Below are 27,025 nucleotides of genomic sequence, written 5' to 3'. Positions count from 1 at the left end.
CATCTGGTTTTACAGAATATTTGCTTTGAAATTGCAGGTTTTCATTCTTATGTAAACTGCAACACACCCTGGATAAAAGATGCTTCAAGATAAGCCTTCAATTTCATATTTAGTTTAAATCCTATCACTGTGCACAAAAACATCTGGGACAGTGAGCAAGTGAAGTCCATGCACAACAAGAGGGATCCAACGGGTGCGCATGAGGTCAAAAACCATCTGTGACATTTCTAAACGATGTTGCGTTAAATATGACCGTGACATGAAATAAAAAGCATGCTTTACGACATGCGTTGGTTCACATTGCAGCTGTCGGCTGACTCTGGATGCCAGAGTTTACGTCTGCCTCTGTGTGGAAAGGTGAATGCTACAAATACGGGAACATCCGGTTAGACCTTTCACAATAAAACCATTTTGTATAAATAAAATACAGAGCTAGAGTGGATCCTTTTTTACTTTCACATGACTAAAGTGAAGGATTTTACTCGGATTATTTAGACCCACAGATAGTTTTTTGTTGGGTTTTTTTTTTTCTTTAAGTTTAATTTGAATGTAGCCTAATTGTATCTCTAATGCTATACAAAATATTTAAACTGCAAATTACAAAATATGTCCATTAAAACATTTCTAGCTTAAGGACAATGGGTTTAGGGTTTGGGGTTGGGGTTGTGTTGATGTGAAGTTTCATTTGCCACCCCAAAATTCTAAGCTAAGACTGATTGGCCAATTGTCTTGACAAAACCCTGACTCATATAAAAGCCAACAAGGCTGTGCTGTTTCATTTAACTTACTTTGTTGCACTTCATATTTTAATTTTGGGCATGCATTGACTTCCAAGCCTTGGTAATTAATTTTTGAAGTTTATATACTGCAATATTTTCAAACGTATAGAAATTATACAAAGGTATAAGTGTATGATAATAATTATGAAGATGCATATTTACTTTTATGTTTGACCCCAACAACTGCCTAAGCAACCCCCTCACATCTAAATGATACTGGGATGCTGCAGAATCCCAAATTCTCATTGGATTATGTTTTCAACAATAGCTCTCCTGACGAGATTGAACTCATTTCAGTGGGTTTAAATTTTGGGTGTTATGCAATAGTAAACAGTCACGCACGCCCAGACACAGCTCTCTATCATGGGTTTTGGGCTGGATAGGAACAATACTTTCTTTTATTTTGAAATGGTACCTGTTTCCACGTACCACCCGTGTTATCGGTTGTTGTCTTGACGCGGCATGTCTGTGTGAAAGCTGTACCGCCGCCTTGTCGAGTCATCGCCAGAGAAGAGCACGCAGCAGACAGAGCCGCCGTCCGGTGGCTCGAAGCGGGGAATAACTGTGGATTACTGTGAATTTAATGCGCCACACAAACCAAGGAGAGACAATTAGTGGATGCTGAAGCGGACTTGATATTGTCACGGATGTGTATACTGTATCTGTGACCGGGACTTGTACCGTTTAGTTGCTGTTGCAGACCCGGACACAGGCAACACTGAGACCGGAGAAGAAGTACCAGAGCCGCCGCGACACCAGCGAGCGAACTTGTCTTCTCTTCCCTGTGGGAGGTGTCTGTCTGTCGGCTTTGGCTCGCTGCATGTTCCGCTTCACGCTTCGCTCTTCGGACCCTTTTAACTGAAGCAAAGTTGTGTTTTTGTAAATAGCTTTTTTTTCTGTCGGATTTTACTTCAACCAACTGTGGCTTGAACGTGACGCACTATACTGACATTACTGCTGTGTCGGAGCAGACCCCCTCTGCAGAGGAGTTTAAGGCTTGTAAATCAAGTTTTTACATTCACATTTCTCCTGTGCCAACACAGCCCACACAGATGTAAGAGGTAACCATGCATTTCTCATTTTACTACAATGCGTTATACAAATCGTGACCGGTTGTTGCTTATGTCTTGTTTTGCCTGCAGGCAAAGTTAGCTGCATTGCTTGGTTTTTATATGAGTTCCTCAACAGGCAGCAGTGAACCCCTCTGCAACAGTTTTCCAAGAGGGTAACAATTGAGGGTATTTGGCGTTGTTTGCACACTTTGAAGCCCAGAACTTTGTCTTTACTTGTGCTTTAACATTTTTTCACATACAACTTTAGGTTGCCTCAATAATGAGCTTCTTACTCGGGAGTTTAACTGCTTTTTTGGTTAACTTTAACTGGGTGAACATCCCTTTCCCATGAAACTTAAACGAGCAATAATTTAATCGAACAAATTTGACTGATTTAATTGCCGGCATTGACTATCGGCTGTGTTATGGGGATATTGTTGACAGGGGGAAATGCAGCACATGCTAGAAACGTGTTATATTGTTTATATTGTGAAATGCTCAAAATTGGATGCCTTTTGTACAGATTTTAAGTCAGTTGCTATAGTTGTGGTTAATAAACCCTTATTCGACGCTACACACCTGTGATCGCGAGCTCACCGTCACGCGCCCATTACATTACATTGATTATAAATGCAAAGACAGGACAGGGGGTGTGGCGCACTTTAATTTGCACTTACAGTAGGCTGGTATATTGTCAGTATTCTTCGATAGGATTAATGTTTAAGTGTATTCCCCTATGACTTTTTTTTAATGCTGCTTCAATACACCCCTTACTGTGTTGAAATTGATTCTCAAATAAGTTATGTGGTTATTACAACGACAGAAAAAAGCACCACAAAACAAAACAAAAAAAGATAAGAAAAGCTTTCACAGTCACTTAAACTGACTGTAATACAGTGAACAATACAGCGCTCTGCCAAGGCTACTGAGATTGTAACTTTGAGATATGATTTGTGACTTGAATGAAACACACCCAGCACTCACTCAGGATATCTGCTTCATACTGAAATCATCAGTCCAGCCTCCTCCCCTGCTGTCTTCATCTGGCTCAATAAAACACCTACATGATCATATAAGGCCTGTATACACCTGGACTCTCACCTAAAACATCTGGTTGACTTCTCCTTCCTTAAGGCCAGGCGCTACTCAGTGAGCCCCAAATCCTCTCTATAATCCAGAGGATTATTTCAGGGTAACGTTTAAAACCAGTTTATCGTATGTAGCTCATAAAAGTAAGGAACAGCCTATGACATGGCACAGCGAGCACTTTTATATAATAAAAGTACAAAAAAGTTGTATTCCTTCCCTGAAGGCACATACCTCCTATGACCTCTCTGGTGCTGGCCTATCACCTACTTACTCTAATTGATGCAATAAACAGAAGCCCATAGGACTAAATGAGTGTCTGATTTTGGGTTTATGCATCTCTTGAACAAAACAGGGAAAGTTTGACTTGGAAAAATCATTTTTTGGCTTATTTTGCAGATTGTGTTGCTGCAGTGAGCAGGTCATCTGACAGTCCGTGTGGGTTGACATGTAATAGAAGTTGTGTGCAGTGTTCTGACTTATATGATCAAAGACGCCTACTGCATGTTTTATCATAGGTGGCAGATATTAAAAGAAACTCTAAAGATGACTCAGAAGAATTGAACCACAAGACAAGATTATATTCTAAATAGATCTCACAAGATAGTAAGAGTAGAAGTCAGAAAATATTCACACAGCAAACATGACAAAAATATACAACAGGGGGTACATAGATAACTGTTCATTTACCTGATGACCAAATTAAACACACCAAAACAGTCGGCTGCTTCTCTCTTCCACTTTAATGATATTAGAGTCAAAGTTATCTGAACAAGGAAAACTGCAAATTATGCATGTTTCCCACCACTAGGTTTTCTGTAATGAGTATGCAGAGTTAATTGCTCGTACAACATTCTCCCATTAAGTTAAAGTGCAGCATGTTTTTATCTGTATGTCCTTGGGGGGCTAGACCTCGAGGTCAGACAGGGGGTGGTGAGTTTGGACTAAATTTGGATCATAAAGCAATTATATATTCATTTTACTTCACACTCTTTTACTAAACAGCAATGTTTGGGAGTTAGGATGCAGATCTCTTTGCGTTTGCAGGCGTCTCAACTGTAGTCTGAAGATCACTGATAAGAATAAACCAAGAGTGCAGGAGGTTAAAAACGTCACGTTTTGGTGCATTATGCTTCACTTTTTTGCGCTGCTGACCTAGTTTTGCTGTTACCAACCACCATCTCAAAAAGAACATCCAAATGAAGCTTTGATCTCTGCTTAGTGGTTGGAGGGGCTGACAGATTTGTGAACTGCAACCAAAAATTACAACAGATGTTGGCTGGTGTTCATTTCCCACCCTGCCTGTGTCACACAAACAAATCATCACAGGTCAAACTGTGGTAGCATGTCGCAGAATATCTGGCAGCTTGTATGTTCTACCACCAGCCACTTTGGCAGGAAACCAAATATCATTTGGGGGTCCTGTGTATTGGTTGGGTTGGTTAAGTAAGAAGGAGAAAGTAGATGGTGACATTTGTGGTGTGTGGTAAAGGAAACATGGTTTCATCTTACAGATTTCTTTATTTTCTCTCCTCTCTTTAGTGAAAAGGGCCAAAGCAGATCCAGGCGGGCCAGGCGAGGCCTCCCCAGCCTCCCCAGCCTCCTGTCTGGCCTCACCAGACAGGTCAGTGACCTCCTCAGCAAGTCTCCAACCAGCATTTTTCTCCACAGGATCTCCAAGTGGAGCTGATTGGATACCAATCATAATTTGTGTCATCAGCCTTTGGGAGGCCGTACCGGTCTGTCGAATCTTCAATTCTTCCATGTCATGGTTGCTTCTCTCTGGATGTCGGCAGCAGGATGGATTCTGGTGTTAATTTGACGTTTATCAGCTCGCTGCAGTGCTTGCACCCCCCCTTCTTTGACTGCCTTTCGTCCAGCCCCTCCCCAGTCTTCAGGCGAAAGCCCCTTCCTCTCACTTGGGGCTTCCCTGAGCCCTGTACTGAAGGGCCTAGAATGAACTGTAGGTTGTTTTGAAACTGCTTACATTGCAAAGAGGAGGTTGAGTCAACAGATCCTTGCAAACGGTAAACAATGAAAATATCTCCAGTAGATAGATTCAATTGAGCTGTTTTCAAAAACTCACCGTTTGTCACTCCTGGAGTTTAATCAGAGTGCAGAGGGCTTTTCATTTGAGTTTCCTGCCGTAGGTGAATGCTCATTTATACAGGATTTTTCTCGTCTCTTGGTCGGAGCCTTAAGAAGGAATGTCTGAAAGCAGCAGCAGCAGCAAAGCGGTGAAATTTATTGCCCCGGCACCACCTTCTGCCTCTTCCTCTCCTTGTCCATCACCCCAGTCGGCCCACAAAAACGTGAACGGCGCTGCCAGTTCAGACTCCCACGTGGTGGAAAAGCTCAGTGGACAGCCTGTGGTCCAACGCCGGCGCCACACGATGGATAGAGACTCAAAAACAGCTGAGCACCGCTTCTTTCGCCGGAGTGTCATCTGTGACTCTAATGTCACAGCTTTGGACCTGCCTAGCAAAGCAGCGGTGATACTCACCTCACCTCCAGACTGCCAGGGGCCTCCTACCTTCTTCTCCTCTCAGCCCCCGGGCCGTGGACCTGAGGAAGGAGAAGTCAAAGATGAGCAGGTCCAAGCTTTGACCCTGCAGCCTGGTCTTGGAGGTGAAGAGGGGGACTTAAGAGGTGCTGAGGCAGATCTCGATGTGGGCAGTTCCACACTAGCTGTTCCCACCTGCAGCAGTGTTGAGCACGGTGCAGATGGGACAGTTACAGAGCCCAGCCCGTCAGCATTGGATGTTACAGACAAAACAGTTTGCAAACAACCTGAAGTCACATTGCATCCTGCAGATACACAACAGGTGGGAAAAGATGAAAAAGAGGCAGACTCAGGGAGCGTCAGCAGTCCAGTGGAGGAGAAAGACAAGGAGACAGAGGAGGAGAAGGAGCTGGCGAGAGCAAGGGCGGAGCAGAGAGAGGCCGAGAAACGGGTGCAAGAGGATATAGAGGAGGCTGAGACTAAAGCTGTGGGGACCTCACCGGATGGACGCTTCCTGAAATTTGACATCGAGATTGGAAGAGGATCCTTTAAAACGGTTTATAAAGGACTGGATACAGAGACCACAGTGGAGGTGGCGTGGTGTGAACTCCAGGTGAGTGCAGAACTGAAAATGTGTCACCTCTTCTGCAAGTGTGCTCTTCCTCTTCCTGTTTATTTGAGTCTTTAATTAAGTGTCATCCTGTGGTTGTGGTTGACTGAGGAGACGAAATTCAGTCCAGGTGCTGAGGTGAACTTTTCATTTATCCTTTAACCTCTTCTTACCTCAAGATAAAAATGATATTTCAGATTTTTGCTGCTTTTTGTCCAGAAAGGCTGTGGTCCTGAAAGCAGAGCATGTTTTACTCAGATGTCTCTGTTGCTTGTGTTTTGCTTCGGGGGATTTTTGTCTCTCAGGTTGTGTGTCTTGAGTTAAGGCTGCACTTCACTGTGAGTGCTTTGTTTCTCTGGCATCACTACAGCTGTCAAGCTGTTGTTTACCCCATGAAGGAGAGATTTTATCTCTAGGTCAGTCATTAAAATTGCACGATGAGCTGTCTCTCAGAGGAGGACACTGCTTGGAGGTATTTGGTCGGCTGGTTATTACCTTTGTTTGGCAAGCTGCTTGGAAAGTGTTGTGAGCCAAGCTAAGCTAACTGTTACTCTATACATGTAGCTGTTTTATGCTGGATCCTGTAGGAGCTTTACCCAGGTAATGAGACCATCCTGTTTAATTTGTGAAAATGCTGTAGCTTTAACTCTACTTAAATCACCATAAACTGTTATTTCATTTTTTTAAGAAACCTTCATTTTAATCTTATTCTTTTCTTTTACATTATTTTCCCCAAATTGGTTTTACACCTACCCTTAAAAAATTAGTTACTTATATTTCTTTAATTAAAAAATACAAAATTCACTTTTAGTTCCCACAATACAGATTCATGACCATTTAGTCATCTACGCCTGTGAGTAAAAGTAATCGAGCACAGATTCACAGAAATCCTCTTCATATCCCCGAAAACTTCAGTTTTAAACAAACTAGGGGTGTCCCAGTCCGATATCGATATCGGATATCGGTCCGATATCAGCAAAAAACAAATATCGGTATGGTATCGGAATGCATCTAAAATCTCTGATTTAAGCACTCCGATTTAAACAGTTTCCGTTACCCATTGGTTAATAATAAATGGGTCAGTTTTTCCTCATACCTACTGTTGCTGACTACTGTTCTTTGTTTGAATAATATCACTTAATCAAGCCTTTTCTAACATGACAGACATAATACAAAATAAGTAATAAAAGTATGCATGTTTAATGCTGATATTGTATCGGATCAATATCGGTATCGGCCAATACTCAATGCTACAGTATGGGTATTGTATCGGAAGTGAAAATGTAATATCGGGACATCCCTAAAGCAAACCTAATTATTCAGTTGCTGGCCTTCAGACATCATGGAAATGATGCTATTTCAGCTCGCTCTGCTCAAGTAAGGAGTGCAGTCACAGACACCACATGAGTTTTAACTGAAGTTTTATTGAATTATAAAACTGGATCACAAAGTCCTCATTCAATCTGAAATTTTTATTTTTCAATGAAAGGAACAAAGAGGGTTGAATTTTCAAGTAGGTTGGATGCGATTCCAGGGCAAATAAATTAAGTTTCACATCAGACTTCTCAAATTCAGTTTAAAAGTTCAAATTTAGTTTCTAGCAGCACAAATCTCAGCCCATACCACTGCAGCATTTGATGAATAACAGAGAAGAGCGTCTGCAAAGCCAGTGATGCTACGGACTGCTCCACATGTGGATCAAGTCTATAGTGAAGCACCACTGTAGACTAAAGCTGGTTACAGCATAGCAGAGAGAGAATTTGATAACTCACACAATGATGTGAGGAGATTTCTCCTACTTGATGAAAGCCTGAATATCGTGGTCATTCTTCTGTGTTCATGTCATGCTGTCAGATGAAGCTAAATGAGGCCATTAGCTTACCCTCTGATTATCTGGTGCATCTTAGTGTTGGAAAATAAAGTTTGGGATTTATTTTGGATGCAGGATAAAAAAAACGCAAACACAGGTGTTGTACATACACAGCATCAGATGGACAAAGAGACTGTGAGTCATAGACATATACTGTATGATAAATGGATGAAGCATCTGTGATGTCCATTTATGACAAGGACCATAATGGAAATGCTTAACTTAAACTAGTTTTGTTCCAGTTAGGATGAGGAAAAGAGATGGACTCAGTCTCAGACTCAGTGATGCCCTAATTTGAGCAAAACCCACAAGTTTGACATCTTTGAAAGGAACAAGTTCTGAAAAAATGTAACAGTGTGTGCCGATGGAGAGATAACCGACTCAGACTCTCAGACTCTAGTTGTTTTTCTAAACAGGCTGTTCACATGTTGAATTTGGTTTTATGGCTTGGTGTGTATGTGCTTTCTGGTGTTTCTGCTGCCAGCCTCAAGTGCTTGATGAACTTCCCCATCAGCTTCATTCGTTTGGACCAGAGGTTACTGTTTGGTCATAGCTAATATGGAGTTTGTTGTTTGAAGGATGTTTCAAAGCATCACAGTCTCACATAATGCAGGCCTAGTTTTGATCTTTACCTGAAGCAGCTCTTTGAGCCAACCACATATTTGCAGAATGCTGCTCCACGTGATTTAGATCCTTTACAAGATTTCTTTTACAATCTTCTTTGTTTCTTTGACTGATTAAAAGCTCTGACAAACTCAGGAAGTATGTAGCAAACCCTGAATTTCAATGCAGCTCAGGCTTTCGTTACTCTTGCTTTCTCATTGCTGCATTCTTGCACCGTCCCTTTTCTGAGTCTCTGATATCAACGAATGTCACCTCTGAATGTGTGTTAACGGATGTAGCGGCGAGTCAGATCACCACAAGGTTCATAGATGTGTGGAGAACAATAAAGAGGATGCTGAACAATCAACACATGAGTGAATGCATGTTTCAGTTTCCTGATGATGTGTCAGTTTGATGTTTTTAGGACGGCAAAGACATACCAAAGGTTAGACGAGTAAGCTCATGACTAAAAACTTCCTCTTCCAAATCCTCCTGACTGTCTGGCAAACTCAGGGTCCTTACTGTAACACAGACATACTCTTGCATCTCTCACCTACTTCTGATGCCATGGTGTTTCCTGTGTCTCGAGCTCAGTTGGAAACATGAGACACGATGGCATGGTTCGCCACAGGATGCTGTTGCTACATTACCTTGCACTTTTGCAACTTTTTGCAGCAAGTGTGTGCATCACAGAGACAGAGTGTAGACTGGAGAGGTGAGGCAGGCAGAGAGTGGAAAGAAAAACATATTTTTGCAGCTTGTGTTGTTGATAAGGAGGCACAGAGACACAGAGAGGTGTGTTTGGGAGTTAGAGATGGAGAACAACAGTCTCAGCTAGTCATATGACATTCAGGCCTCTGAGTGACTTAGCCAAAGGTTTAGCAGAGGGAGAAAACACAGACACAAAATCACGTGGATCAGCTTGATGAAAACAGTTATTTCTCTGAAATGACTTTTAATTCATGAATGTACCAAAGAAGTCAAACAAGGAGAGACTGTGTCATTAGATATTTCCTTTACAGATCCGCATGTGTTAAAATTCCTCACTTAACGTTGTTTTCCTGTGAGAGTTGGCACTGTTTTCCCTGTCATCTCCATCACAAGATGCTCCTCGAGGTTTCCTGAATCCCAGGAGCTAAAATCAGCTTCGCCTGATGCCCTGCGTCTTGGAAACGCTGGTTTGTTTATCGGAAAACAAACGCCGAAAGCCAGTCCTGAGCTTTCTCTCATTGTCACACGTGCTTCTTCTTTTCAGCCTCCGTCTCTCCTGGGACCTCCTGATTGGTTTGATATCTTATTCTTTAGGTTAGACCGAGGCAGCAGTTTGATGTTGTTGCGCGTCATCTCAAACACCCCGGATTACCGGATCCTTAAACATCATATAGTGTGTGTTATATAAGGAGATTGGAGGCCTGTGGTGACTAGACTTGGTGCATGCAGAGACAAGTACTTCTTTTCAGAGTCTGGCTATAATCTTGTGTGTGTATGTCAAACATGACCGAGCAACTGCTGACATGTGGCAGAATGGTGGGAGTAAAGTTACACACACACACTCGCACACATGCACACATGACAACCAATCACACTTACACACTGGGTGGGCATGGGAACTGGAGATCTGTGGGATCATCTGGAACTCCTCGGTTTGCCGTGCACATGTTCGTACGTTACTTTGTCCAGGAACTTTCATGAAGCATCCCTCCATCACTTTGACTCATATGCATATTTAACCCCAGCTGTTTAAATCCCGGTGTCTGCCTGTGTGTGTGTGTGAGGGTCTCAGGGATGGATATGAAGAGGTTGTGTCTTTAAATTCTTTGGCATGTGATCCAGAGAAAGGTCAGTGTGTGTTTCCAGGAATTAAAAGATGGATGAATGCAGAAGAAGAGATGGAGGGGATAGCTTGCTTAAGCCGTGGTGAGAAAATAGATTGATGAATAGACAAAGGAGGAGGAGGAAGGTTACTCAGGGGCTTATCTTAAGGTAGTCTGTTTGATTGAATGCTAGATGACAGATGAAGAAGAAGAGGCTGACGCAAATCTCCTGGAATGTCAGAATACATAGAAAAAGGTTCATTAGGTAGAAAAGTGTATATTTGGTAGGGTAAGAAGAATCTAAAATGTAATTCTTTGTTTTTAATCATTTTCACTTTGGTTTAAAATCTTTTAGGTTCATCTGATTAAAAAGCTGCTTCGTTAGCCTCACTTGGAGATTCATCCTCAGTCTGAAACAAAAAGCACTTTGAGGAGAGCACTCAGCTCTTAATAAAACAAAACAGCTACCTGTGATGATAAATCTCACATCCTTTATAGACAGCACACTTTGTGAACCTGAGACAAAAATAAAAAAGAGTCAATCTCAAGAAGTGTGAACCAAGTAGGTGAAAAGGAAAAAAGTGGGAAGAGAAAGAGAGGGAAATGAAGTCCCTCTAAGAGGGCAGGAATGGAGGGAGGAGAGACGTAGGTCAAAGTTCAGCCCCCCTGTGTCCTAAGCGATCACTAGGAGTCTGTTCAGTGTTTAGTTACCTCCAGAGGAGATGTTAGAGTGAGACGAAAAGAGCTGAAAGAGATTACAGTGAATAAACTGCAAAAACACAAATATTCAGATTTGGAGAAATGTTTTTAAAGAGAGGAAGGTGAGGACTGGGCCACAGGTCTGGAGTAGGAGTTTAGGAAAGCGGGATCTGATCGTGTATGTGTGTGTTGGGGGGCTCAACAGGAGAATAGAGAAATGGGGAGGAAGGGAGGGAGAAAAAAGTGGGGGAGAAAGACAAAGGAAATGAAAAGGGAATAGGAGGAGGAGGGAGGGAGCATAGAAACTGAGGACGCAAAAAAAGAGGGACCCCGCGTGTGTGTGTGTGTGTGTGTGTCTGTGAGTGTGTGTGTGTGCGCGCGTGTGTATGAGTGTGTGACCTTAGGCTCTTGGCTCCACTGGCAATCAAAGACCTTGAAATTTCTCCCTCACCAGAGGAGGATTAGCCCCCTCCTCACTCACACACACACACACACACACACACACACACACACACACACACACACACACACACACACACACACACACACACACACACACACAAACACACACACACACACACACACACACACACACACACACACACACACACACACACACACACACACTCTTTTTGGGACCAATCAGGGCTATGAGAGGGAAAATCGTCTCAGACATGTGCATGTATGACACAAACAGAGACCTCTTATAAGGGCGTTTTTGATAGTTTCATGTTGTCTTGTAACGACTCTCACGCATGTTAATTTTCAAGTTTCAGAGTCAGGTTTTGTCTCCTGACGTTGGAATAAACAAATTTAATTTATCAGGGCCTGTAGAAGTGGCTCACTGTGTCCAATTTTAGCATTGCGGCAATTTGTTTATAGCGATGACCCATTTTAACCTGCGACACGGCCTGAAATCTGTTCATGTGCTGGATAAAAGCCAGAGGGAGGGACAGCGAGGAGAGATCATTTTGAGGGGAGAGAGGCTGAAAGAAGATAGCGAGATGTTTGTGAAGTTTGTTTATCAGGTATTCAGAATGCCCCAAAACAATCTCACTGAACAACTTGTTCTCTGTTGCTCTTCAAATCTGTGCAGAGCAGAGATTTTACCTCCAAAACAGGCTCATGTTTTTATTAGATGTTGGCAGATTTACCTCATCAAAAATCAAAGTTGTGGTGCTCTGGCCTAAACCGACTTGCTCCTTCAAGTCTCGAGTGGTTGAAACAGTTAGAAATGGTGAAATATAACCTGTAGGACTTACAGCAGCATCCTGCTTTTTTTTTCTAAAAGATAAACGTCTCCAGGTTTCTGCGGCGCTGCAGAGCTGAGGTGAAACGTTTTGCCTCTCCAGAGGTTCAGATTTCCCTGACAAAACAACCCAAAGCAGCTGTGTCAAGCCTTCAGTCGGCAAAGGCCAGTCCTCACTGCTGATTGACTCTGATGTTGCTTTAAAGTAGTGACAGCCACCCCCACAAAACACACACACACACACATCCTGAAAAAAGGTATCTTTCCTTTTTAAAAGCAGCTAGGCTAATGTAAGATGTGTAATTGGGCTGATGTGTGTGTGTGTGTTCTGCAGCTAGCTGTGGGGATTGCTAACTTATTCAGAGGCGAGCTGCACATAACCTCAGCTGCTGAATAATAAAGCATCCTAAATCGGGTGTGTTTATTAAAACTTGCAGGATATTCCCTCTTTCTCTGTTTTAATCGGAGCACTTTAAGCTCTCAGCTGGAATCTGCCTCTCCTCGTCGGTTCATGCCTTGTAGGTGTGTGTGCAGATCAGCTTCTATCTTTCTGATAACATGTCTCATAAATCTGCTTCTGTTCTTTTTTACTCTGGTCGTAAAATGCGCGACGCTGCTCCCCAGCTTGGGATTGTAGCTGTCATTGTTGTCAAACAAGTTTGCTCCCTGCCATAAAGCTGCAGGTTTGAAGCGAATCCAAGAATATAAAGATGTGTAACTTGTTATGTAAAGAACCTTAAGCCCAGCCGGCTGGATTTATGAGCAATATAAAAATAAAGCGCTGCAGGGTTGAGGTCACACTGTGTTCAGCTCTGATGTCACATAATCAGGAGATGACAGGGGGATAGAGGAGGGCACAGTGGAAATCTCTTTTTTTCTCATTCACTTTAGTGCTTGTTCTTTTTACTGTAGCGCGCTCAGTTGACCTCTTGCTTTGTGCTCGTCCCGCTTCAGATCTCACTCACGCTCTGTCTCTTTCTCGCTGACTGTCATGTGTGTCAGTGACCAGCTGTGTGCAACAAAGGAAGGGAGACAGAGAGGCTGACACTTCCTCATATGCAAACCATCCTTCCGTGTAATGTGTGACTCTGACTTTCCCCTTATGTCGAGTCGTGAGGTCAGGCCACCCTGCTTTTAGAATTTCATCAGTATCCAGTGACCTGTCTCTCTTGACCTGTGTCACATGACCTGGGAGATGTTTCTCTAAGAATGTGAACTCTAAGAATATGTTTTCAAATCGCTTTGAGAGTTATTCGAATGGAGCTAAAAACTTGACATGCGCTGGTCGATCGGTGCCAATTTCCTTAATTTTGGGTGATCGGTGATCAGAGATCGGTGATTGGCCCATCCTTATTTATGAAAGGCCTTTGTTGCTTTTTGCTCTGAGATCTATAACTCGGGACACTTTATTGGTTGCTTAAGTTAAAACATAAAGTTTTTATTGTTTCACAGGTATTGTTCAATGATTTTCAATAAAATTAGATAGAAACATTGAAGGTATATGCTGTCAGTTATGAAAATTAGAAAATAAAAATTGGTATCGGCCCAAATCTGTATTGGCAGGTCAGGTTTTTTAAAGATCGGTGATAGGTGATTGACCAGAAAATTGTGATTGGTGCACCCCTACTAATACTGCATGTAGCCTAGACCTGCCACCAGTGAATGCGAGCATTTTATCACACACACATAAATCTCACTTGATAGCTGAGTGTACAGTACACCTCTGTGTGCGTGTGCAGAGTGAAAAATGACTGTCCTCTCTTCCTCCCATGTGGGGAAAACAAAACGAAATGTAAAGAAACTGAACTGCTGAAGTTTGATATAGAAGACTGAGATGAGGCTCAAACTGCTGACGGTTACATAACGTGTCAGTGTGTACTGTAAATTACCTTATTTTATGGTAATTACAGTGCAGTTTTATGACAAATAGGGTGTGTGTGTGTGTGTGTGTGCTGACTCAAGTAAAGGCGATATGTAGTGCAGGGATGTGTGAGTTAAGGGGTGAGTCTGGGACATTGAATGCATCACACAGATGTTAAAAACCTGCACAGTTACACATGAGGACAAAGCTAATGCCTCCACTTTTGCTCAGTCCCCGCTTTGTTGGTTCCTGCTTTTTTTTTCATCTTCTCTCCTCTGATCTGTTTCCTCTCTCTGTTTTAATCCTTCCCCCTGACATCAATCTATTTCTCCTTGATTTTCACACTCAGTCTTTCTGTTTCCTCCCAGATTTCTTCTGCTTTATTCTTTCCATCATTGATCTTTTTGTTGTTTCTACTACGCTTCTCTTTCCTCTGAGGTTTCACATTTCTGCGAGTGATTGAACAGACTATTTCAAGATCTCATAAAGTCCCCACACTGCCTGTAACCTTGGTTTAACCTTTAAAACACACGCACACACACCTCTGCAGCCAGACTTAATGCAAACTGTGTGCCTGATCAGGGAAAAAGGGGTTATTGTTTTTTTTCCAAGTTTTATGCATTTATTTTTGCCAGGAAACAGCAAAACAATACTGACATTGTGAAGACTAATCACTTCCTGGAAATTCCGATCCATGATTGGTCAGCAGCTGCAGCACACAGGCAGGAGACTGGGTCACGTGTTTTGAGCTCAATATGACAAATCTGGGATCAGATGGGCGGCTTTTTGTCCCCAGACAGACTGGAAATACAGTGGATTTAGAAAAACACGAGCTGAAACACCTTATTACACACAGAAATGTTACTATTTAACTCCAAACTGCTATCTTTCTTAGTTTAATTGATGGGAATTTCATGTTAATTATGTTTCTAACAGCAGCAGAACTTCGTACACCCAGTTTTTTGAGATGAGTTCAAAGACACACTCATTAAATTAAATCTCTGACTACTGCAAATTACACTTTTTTATTCACAAACATAAGACTCAATGACAGAGGGTGTTTGCTAGATGCATAATCACAAACAAAAGTGCAGCTCTTTATGATGCAAGTCATCACCACAACATCTGGGTGGCTGCTGACTGGCTCCTGGAGCTGCTGTAATGATGATGCATCAGCAGAGACGCAGAGAGCGACATTCAGATTCCATTTCCAAGCATCATACAACTTTGAGAAATAATGTCATCACTCCACATTACTGAGGATCCAGACGTATCTAATGTCTGGGTTTTTCAGTCTGTTGCCTCCGTTTCCGTTTCTCCGTTTTATGTCCCTGTCAGTTCATCCGTTTCTCCCTTTTTCTCTCAAACGCTTCGGTCCACTCAACAGATACAACATTTACGGCATGTCTGTCAATTCTGGGAGATGTTTCTTGTTTTTGTTCACATTTATGCTTGCTTCTTGTTTCTCCCTCGTCTAGTTTTGGGGTCTGACTGTGTACGGCCTTTAGCAGCAAACTTGTGATGCTAATCAAAAAGTGAATGACATTACCCTGACTCATGAGGACTGAGGGAAAAATGTTTGAACCAGTGCCTGCAGGGTTCAGAGAGTTTTCACTAGGCTGTAGCTGCCTCAGTGCCTCTGCATTAAAAAAGGTGTATAGGTGAGTGTGTGTGTATGAGTGTGTGTGTGTGTGGTCTGAAATAGATCTGGAGTCTGAACTGCAGGTCGTCTGAATCAGCGTAAAGTGACCTGAGCTGGACATCTAGTCAGCGTGCTTCACAATGCTGTGTGTGTGTGTTCACGTGTCTTTTCTTTCTGAGGGTGTTTAGTCTGTCCTTGCTTTTGTCTGACTCTGACCAGGCTGTTTTTCTGTGTGTTTATGTGTGAGTGTGTGTATGTGTTCTCAGTCCATCTACAGACTGTGTGTGCACGTGCGAGTGAGTTCCTGTTTCTTTCTTTGTGTCCACCTCTTATTCTTCTGTGTGTGAGTGTGTGTGTTGGAAGGGGGGGGGCAGCTCCCTGGTTTCATGGTATCCCACATTCCTGTGATAAGATGTCATCCTGGAATGAGGTGGGGCTCATCGGGATTTTACCCCCTGCTCATGATTAATGAGCGTGATTCAGAGAACAGTTTGTGTGTGAGTTGACCCTACACACCTCCCTTACTTTGATACTTTGCAAAACCTATGCAAACTAGCACAAGTTTAAGCACTGCCTAACCTACATTCGGCTCTGAGTTGACACATTCATTTGAGGCAGGATGAGGCTTCATCTGATTGAGCAAATTGTACGAATCCCTGACTCATGTTTGCAGGGCTTCATCTGAAAGGTCAAAAGTTCACCTGCTGAGTGGAACTGCATGGTCTGTGCACATTTATTCTTTCCCTCTAATAACCATCAGGATGGGTTTCGCCTGTGTTTTTTAACCATGCACATGAACATTTGGATGCAGGACACTCATTATGTTTTTTTTGTTAAGAAATATTTGATTAAATCAGTTTAAAACCAAACAATTGTCCTATTTTTCTGTGTGCTGAATCCCCCTGGAAGTAATGTGGACTTGAACTCTCATATCCCATCTGTCTGTCATCAAACTAACAAAACCTGTTTTCTGCATGCAGCTAAAAACACACCAGACGGTCTGGACAGCAGACTGATTGGATTTGTTCTCTCTTTTGTCTTTGATATGCTAAATTAGGAGTAAAAGTAAAAAAAAAATATATAAACATTTCACTCAGAGTTTTTTGTGTTCAACAGCTTCACTCGTGTCTGAAAATAGAACTGAAGAACAAAGTGTCATATTGATGCTCTCAGTCTGAGTACAGCTGTGAGTGTCTGTGTTTGTCCCTTTGTCTGTTTTCTCTCCCTGTCACTGGTCCCCCTCACATTTTCTCTCTGTTTTGGTCTGTGTGTCTGTTATACCCTCTCACCCTCTTGTTTTCCCTCCCCATCCACCATGACCTTAACAAAGCCTCTGGAGAGGAGAGGAGGAACTGACAGAGATGGAGGGAGAAAGAGCACAGAGGAAGAAGAGATGGGATTTTTCCCTCTCATTTTTTTCCTCCTTTCTGATCTATAAATAGCCGCAGACTGTCATCTGCTCAGCCATAACTGGAGCAGAATGAGTGGGGACTGTGTGTGGCTGTTTGTGTCAGAGTAGATGTGTGTCAGAGTCTGTTGTGTCTGAGCGTGAGGGGTGAGGGTCTGCTTTGTGCACGTTTCTTAAGATTTTACGGATTAAAGGTTGGAGACGTGAACACTGGGGGACATCGCTTACAATGAAGGATTACAAAGCTTAAATCTGCCTAATGAAATATTTAGTCTCAGCCTCCCTGAAATTATCATGCTTCCTAGGAGTTGTGATAGTGTTGTAAATCTTTTAGAGGCTATTAGTAAGATTTGGATGAAAGCGCTGGTTTTAAATTAATGGAATAATCCACTAAAACAACTCTTTCATTATGATAAATGAAACAGCTGTAATAACCAGTAGACAGTTATGTTCTTCCATGAGTATTCTGTTAATTCTCAATGCTTCAGTATTTTTTTTTTCACCCATGAAGTTGATGAAAAGAATGTAAGATGTCCAGAAGATGGGTGTTACAGTGTTCAGGTAGGCTTAGTTGGTACCAAGGTCTGAATAGTTGATACGAGGCAGGATGGATCCATGCTCTTATGTTGTTTCCTCCAAATTCTCAACTCAACAAATTCTGAGCCGACCATCTGAATGTGGAGCAGAAATCCAGACTCACCAGACCAGGCCACGTTTATCAGTCTTCTATTGTCCAGTTTTGGTGTTGCTGTGTGAATTGTAGCCTCAGTTTCCTGTTCTTATCTGACAGGAGGGTCACCCGGTGTAGTCTGCCCATCTGCCTCAAGATTGGATGTGTTGTTTGTTCAGATGTGGTTTTCTGCAGACCTGGATTGTCGCCAGGGATGGGCAATGATGTTCAAGTATTCTAAAACTTTTTACCACTAGAAAAGTTGAAAAGCCCATGCGACAATGGAATTGTATTTGACAAAACAAAAAAAGAGAAAGAAAACAAACCCCATGGGTTTTTTTTTTGGGGGGGGGGGGTACTACATCCAAAATACAACAGATACTGCTCCGTCACGGCACCACACCAGATCAAATAGAGGTCCATGCAAGTGAATGTGTCAACTTGCGCTGGATCCACTTCGTTGCAGCATAAAGCACTAGGGGTGTAACGGTACACAAAAATCACGGTTCGGTACATACCTTGGTTTTATGGTCACGGTTCGGTACATTTTCAGTACAGTATGGAACAACGCAAATCCATTTGCTTGTTTAGCATGTTTATTAAACCAAAAACGTGCCATTATACAGCGAGGGAGGAGGCTCTTCAAGCTCCTGTTGGTCGTTTGCAGCAGCCATGATGCACAATTCAGACACAAGCTCCTGTGGCTATGGAAGCTCTTTGATATTCATCTTCTGATTGGCTCACTGTGAGACGTCACGTCCACATGATATGCACATGATCGCAAAGCACGAATCACAGACCACTTTCCTCATGAATATTGAAACGCCTTCCCTGCTCAGCCAATCATAGACGAGTACTCACATGAATATTAAAGAGCCATGTGCAGCGGCTAACGTAAACTTACTGTACTCGTTCAAATACAGCACTGTACCGAACCGAACGGCCTTATGGAGCAGTTCGGCATGGATACATGTACCGTTACACCCATTTAAATTACCATTCTTTTTTTTGAGTGCTGGAGTTGTGAATTTAGCACGTCATTTTAACAAAAAGCAGATCAAGCATGACAGGACATTGTGCACAGAAAACCCTCTAAAACCATCCAGTGACCTTCAAAATAAAACAAACCATGTCCTGACCAGATCGCATTTAACTTGACTACAACAACGAACCAACTTAATGAGTGCAGTCCGGCCAGGGGTCAGCTCCTTAAAGAAAATAAACGCCAAGGAGGCACAGTGCAAACTCTGCAAAGTTATCGTAACATATCAAATAGCACTTTTGCTGGAAAGGCCCAGCCCCAGTTGTAATGAGTGGTAATGTGAGTTCCTGTCCTTTTTCTATCATCTCCAACCAGTCTGTCCACTCTCCTCTGACCTCTGGCATCAACGAGGCATTTTGCCCCAGAGAAATGCTGCTCACTGGGTATTTTCACTCTTTTGGATCATTCTCTGCGGTCTCTGTGGATTACAGCATGAGTAGTAATCTGAACGGTCACTGCCATAGTCAGTATGTGGAGGCAGTATCTGCATGACAGAGTGCTGAGTCAATGTAAGCATCAGCACACACACACACACAGTATCACTGAGTATCACACGCAGTGGGGTTGGTGAGGTAGAACTTCTCCACACCAGATTAGGAGTCAATCCCTCATAAGCCACAGTCTGAATGATGTAATCACCACAGAGCGAGGTCACATGGATGGTATGTAACGCTTTATGCTGTTTGGATCTGACGGGAAAGTCCCCTTTCTCCTCTTGATGGCGTGAGGATAAACAGCTGCATGATTTTCATCCCTCATCTGGCACAAATGGTTTTAACGTGTAACCAACCAGTGGATGTTGAAGGTGATGGATCAGACACTTTGAGAAGTTTTAAGCTTGAAGTAAGATGCTGATTCTGGATGCAGGAAGTGTTTGACCAGATTCCCCTGATAGTGGTATTTACTCCCCTGCAGAGATGTTGCATTTTATCAGAATGATTAGTTTCTGTGCCAAGATAAGACAGGATGAGGGAATATTGCCTGGTGTTATCTCATAGTGGAAAGGTCAGATCTTCGATCCTTGCAGCAGACGGTATGGCCTACAGAAGTTTCCTATTAAGGTAAATTCAGAGTCCTTCTAAACTGGCTCTGAATTTTTGGCAAATGTTGACTATTAGAGTTGAAAACGGAAAGCCAAACACTGACACTTCTTATGGCTGTGGAGTTTGAATAGATTGAGAGTGAGTGGGGGAAATTCAGGGTGGAATGTTTGAGCTCTTTAAAGCTCCTTTGAGGAGTTTTTGGCTGGTTGTGAAGCTGATCAAATTATTGTTAAGGCCATTTTATGACCTAAAAAAGAAGTGCAACTATTTATAAGAAGAGTGACGACTCATTGTATAGTAGTGTAGTTGTTAGAATGATTTACTCCTTGCTGCTGATCTGGCCTGATACACGCTCTGCGACAATAATCTCGATGTTTGATTTATTTTTAATAGAGCCAGGTGAAGGTTCTTATTTTGAATATTTTTTTTTAGATAAAAACTTATGCATAAGAAAGCCATTCAAAACGTATCACTTTATCTACATGGGGTGCCAAGTTTGATTTAGTATCAGAAATAAACACAAAATCCATCTAGAGGATCCATTTTGTTATTAGAGCTATATGTAAAGTAACCATCGGTCTGAGCCTGAACTTACTGTTTAACGTTGTCCAAAAACTGCAGTTCTTCTTGTGTCCACCTAAGGCTTGCTCAAAAGTACCAGATCACATACATACCTTTTTTAAGAAGGCTTAACTTTACCAAAAACAAACAAGTTTCAGCCTGTAATAAAAAAAAAAACACTGTAGTCTGAAGAGCTAATTCCTCTGACTGTTCACACTGAACAAGAAATTATTTTTTTGTAACTCAGCAGTTTACATGATAAAAGATTATAACTTTTGCATTGTGATAGTATAATATATAAGCTGAAAGCCCACCTCATTGTCACCTTTTTGCCTCTTGCTAGTTCAACCTTGCAAGTTTGGTTGAATCAGGATTTCTAATATGGCACCTGACATCAATCGACTTCAGAGCTCAGCTTCAGAAACTGATGGGTGACATCATGTAGGCTACGTCCATGTATTATACAGTAGTTGTCAGCCCTGCTAAATTTTCCCAAAGTATGACTGTGTGCGTGAATGGTTATCTGTCTCTGAGTCAGCCCTGTGATTGGCTGGCGACCAGTCCAGGGTGTACCCGGCCTCTCGCCCAATGACAGCTAGGATAGGCTCCAGCCACTCGAGACCCTGAACAGGATAAGCCGTTAAGAAAATGAATGGATGGATGGATGTCAGCCCTGCTAGCCTGTACCATAAAGTTGGTGAAGCACATTATTCAAATTTCATTTTCACAGGCTCAAAATGTGACTTATAATTTTTGCCTTAGCCATTTCCTGAAGCTTCCCTGAATCTTTAACTTTGGTTAATAGCTTTTGCTGTAACACTCATATTTAGCCCATAGACAGGTGAGTTTGTAAGCTGGGTCTGGTTCAACTGACATGAAACTTCTTCAGTATGTGCAACCAGCACCTGCATGTGGACATTAACCTGGTGCTAGCTCTGCTAATGTTAGCCACGCTCTGCAAAACCACTCAGTGTTTGGTTTTGTAATGTAAAGTGTGTTTTAAATTTCTGTTCAGACGTCTATGACATTTGTTGCTGCCAAACATTTTCGCATACAACAACTTTCTGTAGTTGTTTAACCAAATATTCCGCTAAAATGGTCTTCTAAGAACTCTTTAGTGCACACAAACTTTGCAGTGACATGTTCATACTCCAATATTATGTTGAAGTGAAGTGCTGTGTTACTTCAACCAGACCAGCCTCTTCACTATACATGAATATTCCAAAATGTAGATTTATGTTCTTGAAAGCTTGGAAATCTGCATCCAGGGGCACTAATTGTTGGACTTTTTTGTGCCAACGTATGACCAAATTTGGAACGTTGATGAATCAAAACACATAAAACGTAGTTTCAGTTCATCTGTATCCGAGGTCACTCTGTTCAGGATATGTTTTGTGAACGATTCAATGTTGTTGTGGCTCATTTGAACAGATTTTTTGATGACAAAAGCAGTGCACTACTTCAGTGAATCAGACTCACACAGTCAAGCTAAACAGCGTCCCACCTCTTTTTACTGCTCACACAAACATGTGAGTGTGTGTGTGGCCACACACACTCACAAATTATAGCAGAGCTGGGTTGACAGAGAGGTCAGCTCTGTCGTGTTTACTGTTGTCCTTCCTTTGTTTGCGCAAATGTGTGTGGGTTGTGTTGTGTTGTGGATTCATTGTGTTATGGGTGATAAACAGCTCACCTCTCTCACCCTGCTGTTGACTCTTGCTTAAGAGGGCGGCGCTGAGCATGGAAGACACAACTGGGAGGAATGGGAGAAATGGAGAAATTGCAGGAAGAAGAAGAAGGAAGGACACATGAGAGAGACTGACGGAAAATACACACCCTTTTTCCAATTTCTTACTGTTTGATCTTGAGTAGATGGAAGTGTGTGTGTGTGTGCGTTACTCTAGGTTTCATTTCAAAGCCTGCGTTCATTCTCACTCCATCAATATTTTATTGAAAAGGACTCCTGGTCTTTGTCTTGGACTAAGTGTGCATGTGTGTTTGCAGATTACTGCTAACGAAGCTATATTTAGCTGTAATGCATGAACACTTGCACATGCATGCATGGTTGTGTGTATGTATTTAAGTGAAGGCTGCAACAAATGCATGAACTAAATATCTGAATTTTGATTTAGTAATGCTTTTAAATGTGCAAAATGTTTGTGTGTCAGTTGAATCTGTTATTTTTATTCAAGTCATTCAAACAGGTAACCTTTATTAGGGTATACAGATTAGTGTCAGGAAAAGGTAATAAAGCAGCCTCCAGAAAATGAGACAAAAAAGAGCCACTGAAATGTGATAGGCTGTAGCAAATCGAAGAGAGAGAAGTCAGACTGTATCAAAACTTCAATAAAAAGGGTTCAGAGAGAGACAATAAAGGCTGCACACAGGAGAGAGATAAAGGCAGAGACAAAGACGGAGAGACAGCCAGACAATCCAGAGAGACAGAGATGTCTGATATAAAAACAAGCTGAACAGAGAGTGTGATAAATGCAGACAGACAGAAAGAGTGAGGGTGAGACTGGAGCAGACAGAGGCAGAGTAAAACAGGAGAACACAGACAGTTGGATCGAGGGTGAGACGGAAAGCTAATGGGGAGCTTTGGAAGGTAATGGACTGTGGATCCCCTGTGGTCTGATGGTCGTTCTATTCAAACCTGTGTACTTTAGGCATTGTCTGCTCCTTTGTATATTCAGTATCCAGATGCTGCCCAGCCCTGGGGCCTTTGCACAGAGCACAGAGCAGCTCACACAGACATCGAGTTCAGTTTAGTTTCTGTTGGGAGAGCAGCTACTTGAAACGTTGTGTTGAATTTGTATGTTTCTGCTAACAGGTTTAGTTCCAGGGCATGTGAAAGTAGCTTGGAAGTATTACTCTGCAAACCCACATCAGGATGTCATTGTGGCTTTATATCACATTAAATAAAGCCTCGCTGAGCTTCTCTGTGGATGTATGCGTGCATGCTGTTTGTGTGATAAGTGTGTGGGTGGCCATGCGTGCAAACATTTGTGCATAGCCATGTGGCTGTGTTTGTAGAAGAACAGGTTCGGGTGTTGATGTGTCTTTGAATGCTGACCAAGAGCAGCTTCTGTTTTTAAATATCCTGTCCTGAATCCTGGGGTCATTTGATCTGCCTGTGCTTTAATCAGCTATTAGTTATCTAAAACATTAAGTTAGTGAAGACACTAACAAATTTTTGCAAGGTGAGAAAATTGTGCATCATTGCAGCCTGTAAGGTGCAGATGGTTTAAAAACCACTGTTTGCAGCACATCTGCACACTGCGGTTGCTGCTTTGTGAACAGGATCTCTGCATTAAGCTATTTCTGAACATCAAGGAACGAAGATTTTGTGGTTATGCTACCCACAACCTGCTTCCTTCCTTTACTTTAACGCTGCTCTTTCCTGTGGTGGATTGATTGACACAGGGCTGTGGGACCTTAGTGGACCCTTTGCCAAATCCAGAGTCAGTAATTCAAATTTTAATTCCTGCTCTATTTTCAAACCTGCAACTGATCTGACAATAGATATTGTTTAAACCTGCTGCTCTTGCTAACAATTGTTGGCTTTGCCTGGTGTTGTTTAGTGACAGCAAATAGCCACGTATGTAAATCAACACTGCTGACAACTTGGTGTTTAAATAAGTTCATCTCTTGACAGCGTGATACTTGATGAATGAGTGCACCATAAAAACTGTGAAACCACCATCAAGTGTGGCTGATAAAAAATATGTCTGCTATGTTTGCTGAAGGTTTCTCTTCAATATTCATCACAAATGCCATCTAGTAGGTGTTTAAATTAGCTCATCTGTTTCCCTTCTTCTTGATGTTCAGTGGTAAAATGTTTTCCTCTTAAAAAACAGCATAAGACGATCACTCGCTGTTTTGTTTCACCGTCTTGTGTAACTACTTTGCAACAGAGAGCTGCTTTGTTTCAGGGGGTGGGTCCTGAGCCGAAAAGGCTAAGACCTGCTGGCATTTCTTGTAAGTATCTTCCAGCACATTTAAGGGGGGATTTCACTCTAAAGTCTTTAAAACACTTCCTTTTTGGTGAAACAGCATATCTGCTCTGCCTGCTGGTGGGGGAATGTCCTTAATTAGCCCAAACATTAGCTCGGTTTCAGCTCAGTAGCTTGAAGCGGGTAAATGAGGGGAGGATGAGAAGGAGGTTGAAGGGGGCAGGGGTAAAAAGGGGGCATCAGAGGAGACAGAGGAGAAGGAAGAGAGTTTCAAAAGTCATTTATGGCAAATCCATCAATCATGGTTTGGTAAAGTATTGAGCAACAGTTGTTTGTGTTTGTAATGCAGCCATCAGCTCATAAAGGGACTGGCCATCACCCAAGCCAAACAGTGTGACCATTAATCTCTCATCATTCACTGTGTCTTAACATGTCAGTAATCATACAACATTTTCATCTACCAATCCCAACTCTGGTCTTTGAGTTTTCATTCATCTTAAGATTCTTAGCTTTGTTTCTTTTCATCTAATCAGATTTCTTTTTGTTCCACAAATCTGTTTGTGGCCTCTTTCCCTTTTTTGTCTTGCTCATAAATCCAACACGTCTTTGTTAGAAGTTTCTTCTCAGACAGGTTCTGGCAGCAGGTTTATCTGCCTCGTTAACTGAATCTTTTATTTGATATGATTCAATAGTACACACTACCGTACACACACCTGTCTTTGTCAAGGAGGTTTGGCAGTCCATAAGCAGGTTGTTTGTCATTAAGGTTTCAACTAAAGGACTGATGCAGCTTTGGTGTATGAGTGTGTGGAAAAGTTGTTGTGGGTGTGTGTCACAGGTAAAGAGGTGTGCACGTATCTCGTGCCTTTGTGCTTGCTCATATCTCTTATAAACTGTTGAACTAGTTTGTTTATAGAATGACTGATAGTTGAATGTTGAGCATGCTCTGGATAATCAAGATTAAGAATATATTAGTAAATAGTCATAGCTTTACATGATATATAGTAAAAAAAAACAAAACACAAAGAATAATTTCTCTTACTGTTTTTTTTTTAGGAAACCGTAATTTTAGCCTCTGCCTGAAACACTTTGTTTAAGCTTCTGTCTCTTTAAGACTCCCTGCTCTTTTAACCCCTTTCCCTCTGATTGGTCAGCTCTCTCTGGAGGCCTGTTGGAGACAGAGCTATGGGCAGACCTTCTCCTCTCCAGCATCCTCATGAAATGACATCATCATTTCATCAAGTCCTGTCGAGACCTCATAAATACCTTGTGCTGTTGTTTTGAGCAGTTCAGGGACTGATTCAGGGACTTTTACAACCTATGACTATGTAGTGATTTCAAAATTAGCACACACTTCATATGGACATGCAGGATTTTGCTTTACATCCATGTTTAACATATGGCAAAGCATGATATCCCCTCTTTTAAGAAAAATCATGCCATCTAACCTCTTTGCTGAAAGACTGCGGGCTGTTATACGAACCCAACTCCCAAAAAGTTTGGACACTGATTAAAATGTTGATTTAAAAAAATCTCTTGTTTTGCAAAACTCTAAAGCTCTTGATTTAATTAAGATAATGCAACAACAATAAATCTAATCAAGTGTTTTAATTCGTGCTAGCTTGCCTTTGGCACTTATCCACAAACCATCAAGGATGCTGGCCTCTTAGCTGTGAGCTGATAACAAGCCAGGTGGTCCATTCAAAGTGGAAAACACACCATCCATTATGTCCCCAAACAATGTTATTTCATTCTGTTTTAAAATTATTTTCAAGCTTTTTTTGCCTTTACTTCTTAGGAAAGCTGAGGAGAGGCAGGAAGTGTGGGAAGTAGAGAGAGGGGGAAGACAGGCAGCAGATTGCTGTGGCTGCTGTGGCGAGGACTGTAGCCTCTTTACATGGGGCGTGCGCTTTAACAACTAGGTCAACGGTGTCCCAACAATATTCAATTTTGATTCGACAAACCGCAGTACAGTTTTCCACTTCCTCTGTGTTCATCTAAAATGAGCTCAGGCTTAGAAAAGTCACCTTTTAACCACCCAGAGAAAACCAAATAAGCAAGCCATTAACTTTAGGTTAAAAAAAGAAGAGATTTTATTTTCACTCTGGTGCGTTTTATTTGATCTGACAGGCTGATTCTTGACTCATGCAGTGACTGCTTCCCTTCCAAAATGACTTGTTATCTCATGTTTTGTGTTGGCCCTCTGCCTCCTCCTCCTGACTCAGCTCTGACTGAGATAGGTTCATACACCTGTCTGAGTGAGGAGAGACGTACAGTCTGTTCTGAAGGGGCTAACCTAACTTATTCCCTCACCTTATCCACCCTTTCTTTCCTCTTGTGCTTGTGGTTTGCCATTCTATTTATAGTCCAGACAGCTGCAGTTTGACCCTGCTATTCTCCAGTCTGGTGCACAATCATTCGTCCATCTCTTTTATGTTCTGTGTCCAACTTTCTCCATCATTCTGATTTGGCTTTTTTGCTTGTCTTTTTCCTCCATCTCTTCCTGGTGTCTGCTCTCTGTGTTATGCTAAATGCCTCTGATCTTCTCCTCCTCTGTGCTATCATTCTGCTCCCTCTCTC

At 42.1% G+C, this 27,025-nt stretch overlaps 1 protein-coding gene across 14 annotated transcripts in view; it reads left to right on the top strand.

The window, feature by feature from the left end:
- Positions 1 to 1,276: 1,276 nt before the first annotated feature.
- Positions 1,277 to 27,025, top strand: part of wnk1b (WNK lysine deficient protein kinase 1b) — a 101,485-nt gene continuing 75,736 nt past the window's right edge. For all 14 annotated transcript variants that reach the window (XM_074698420.1, XM_074698419.1, XM_074698406.1 and 11 more), the window contains exons 1-2: positions 1,277 to 1,840; positions 4,460 to 6,033. In XM_074698420.1, coding sequence (XP_074554521.1) covers positions 5,125 to 6,033 — 909 coding nt within the window. In that variant the 5' untranslated portion in view covers positions 1,277 to 1,840; positions 4,460 to 5,124. The remainder of the gene's footprint in view (positions 1,841 to 4,459; positions 6,034 to 27,025) is intronic.

The sequence above is a fragment of the Halichoeres trimaculatus genome, unplaced genomic scaffold (assembly GCF_033239565.1).
Source record: "Halichoeres trimaculatus isolate MK-OKI-2021-1 unplaced genomic scaffold, fHalTri1.1 fHalTri1_scaffold_21, whole genome shotgun sequence".
Lineage (NCBI taxonomy): Eukaryota > Metazoa > Chordata > Actinopteri > Labriformes > Labridae > Halichoeres > Halichoeres trimaculatus.
This window is presented reverse-complemented; position numbering and strand designations above follow the sequence as displayed.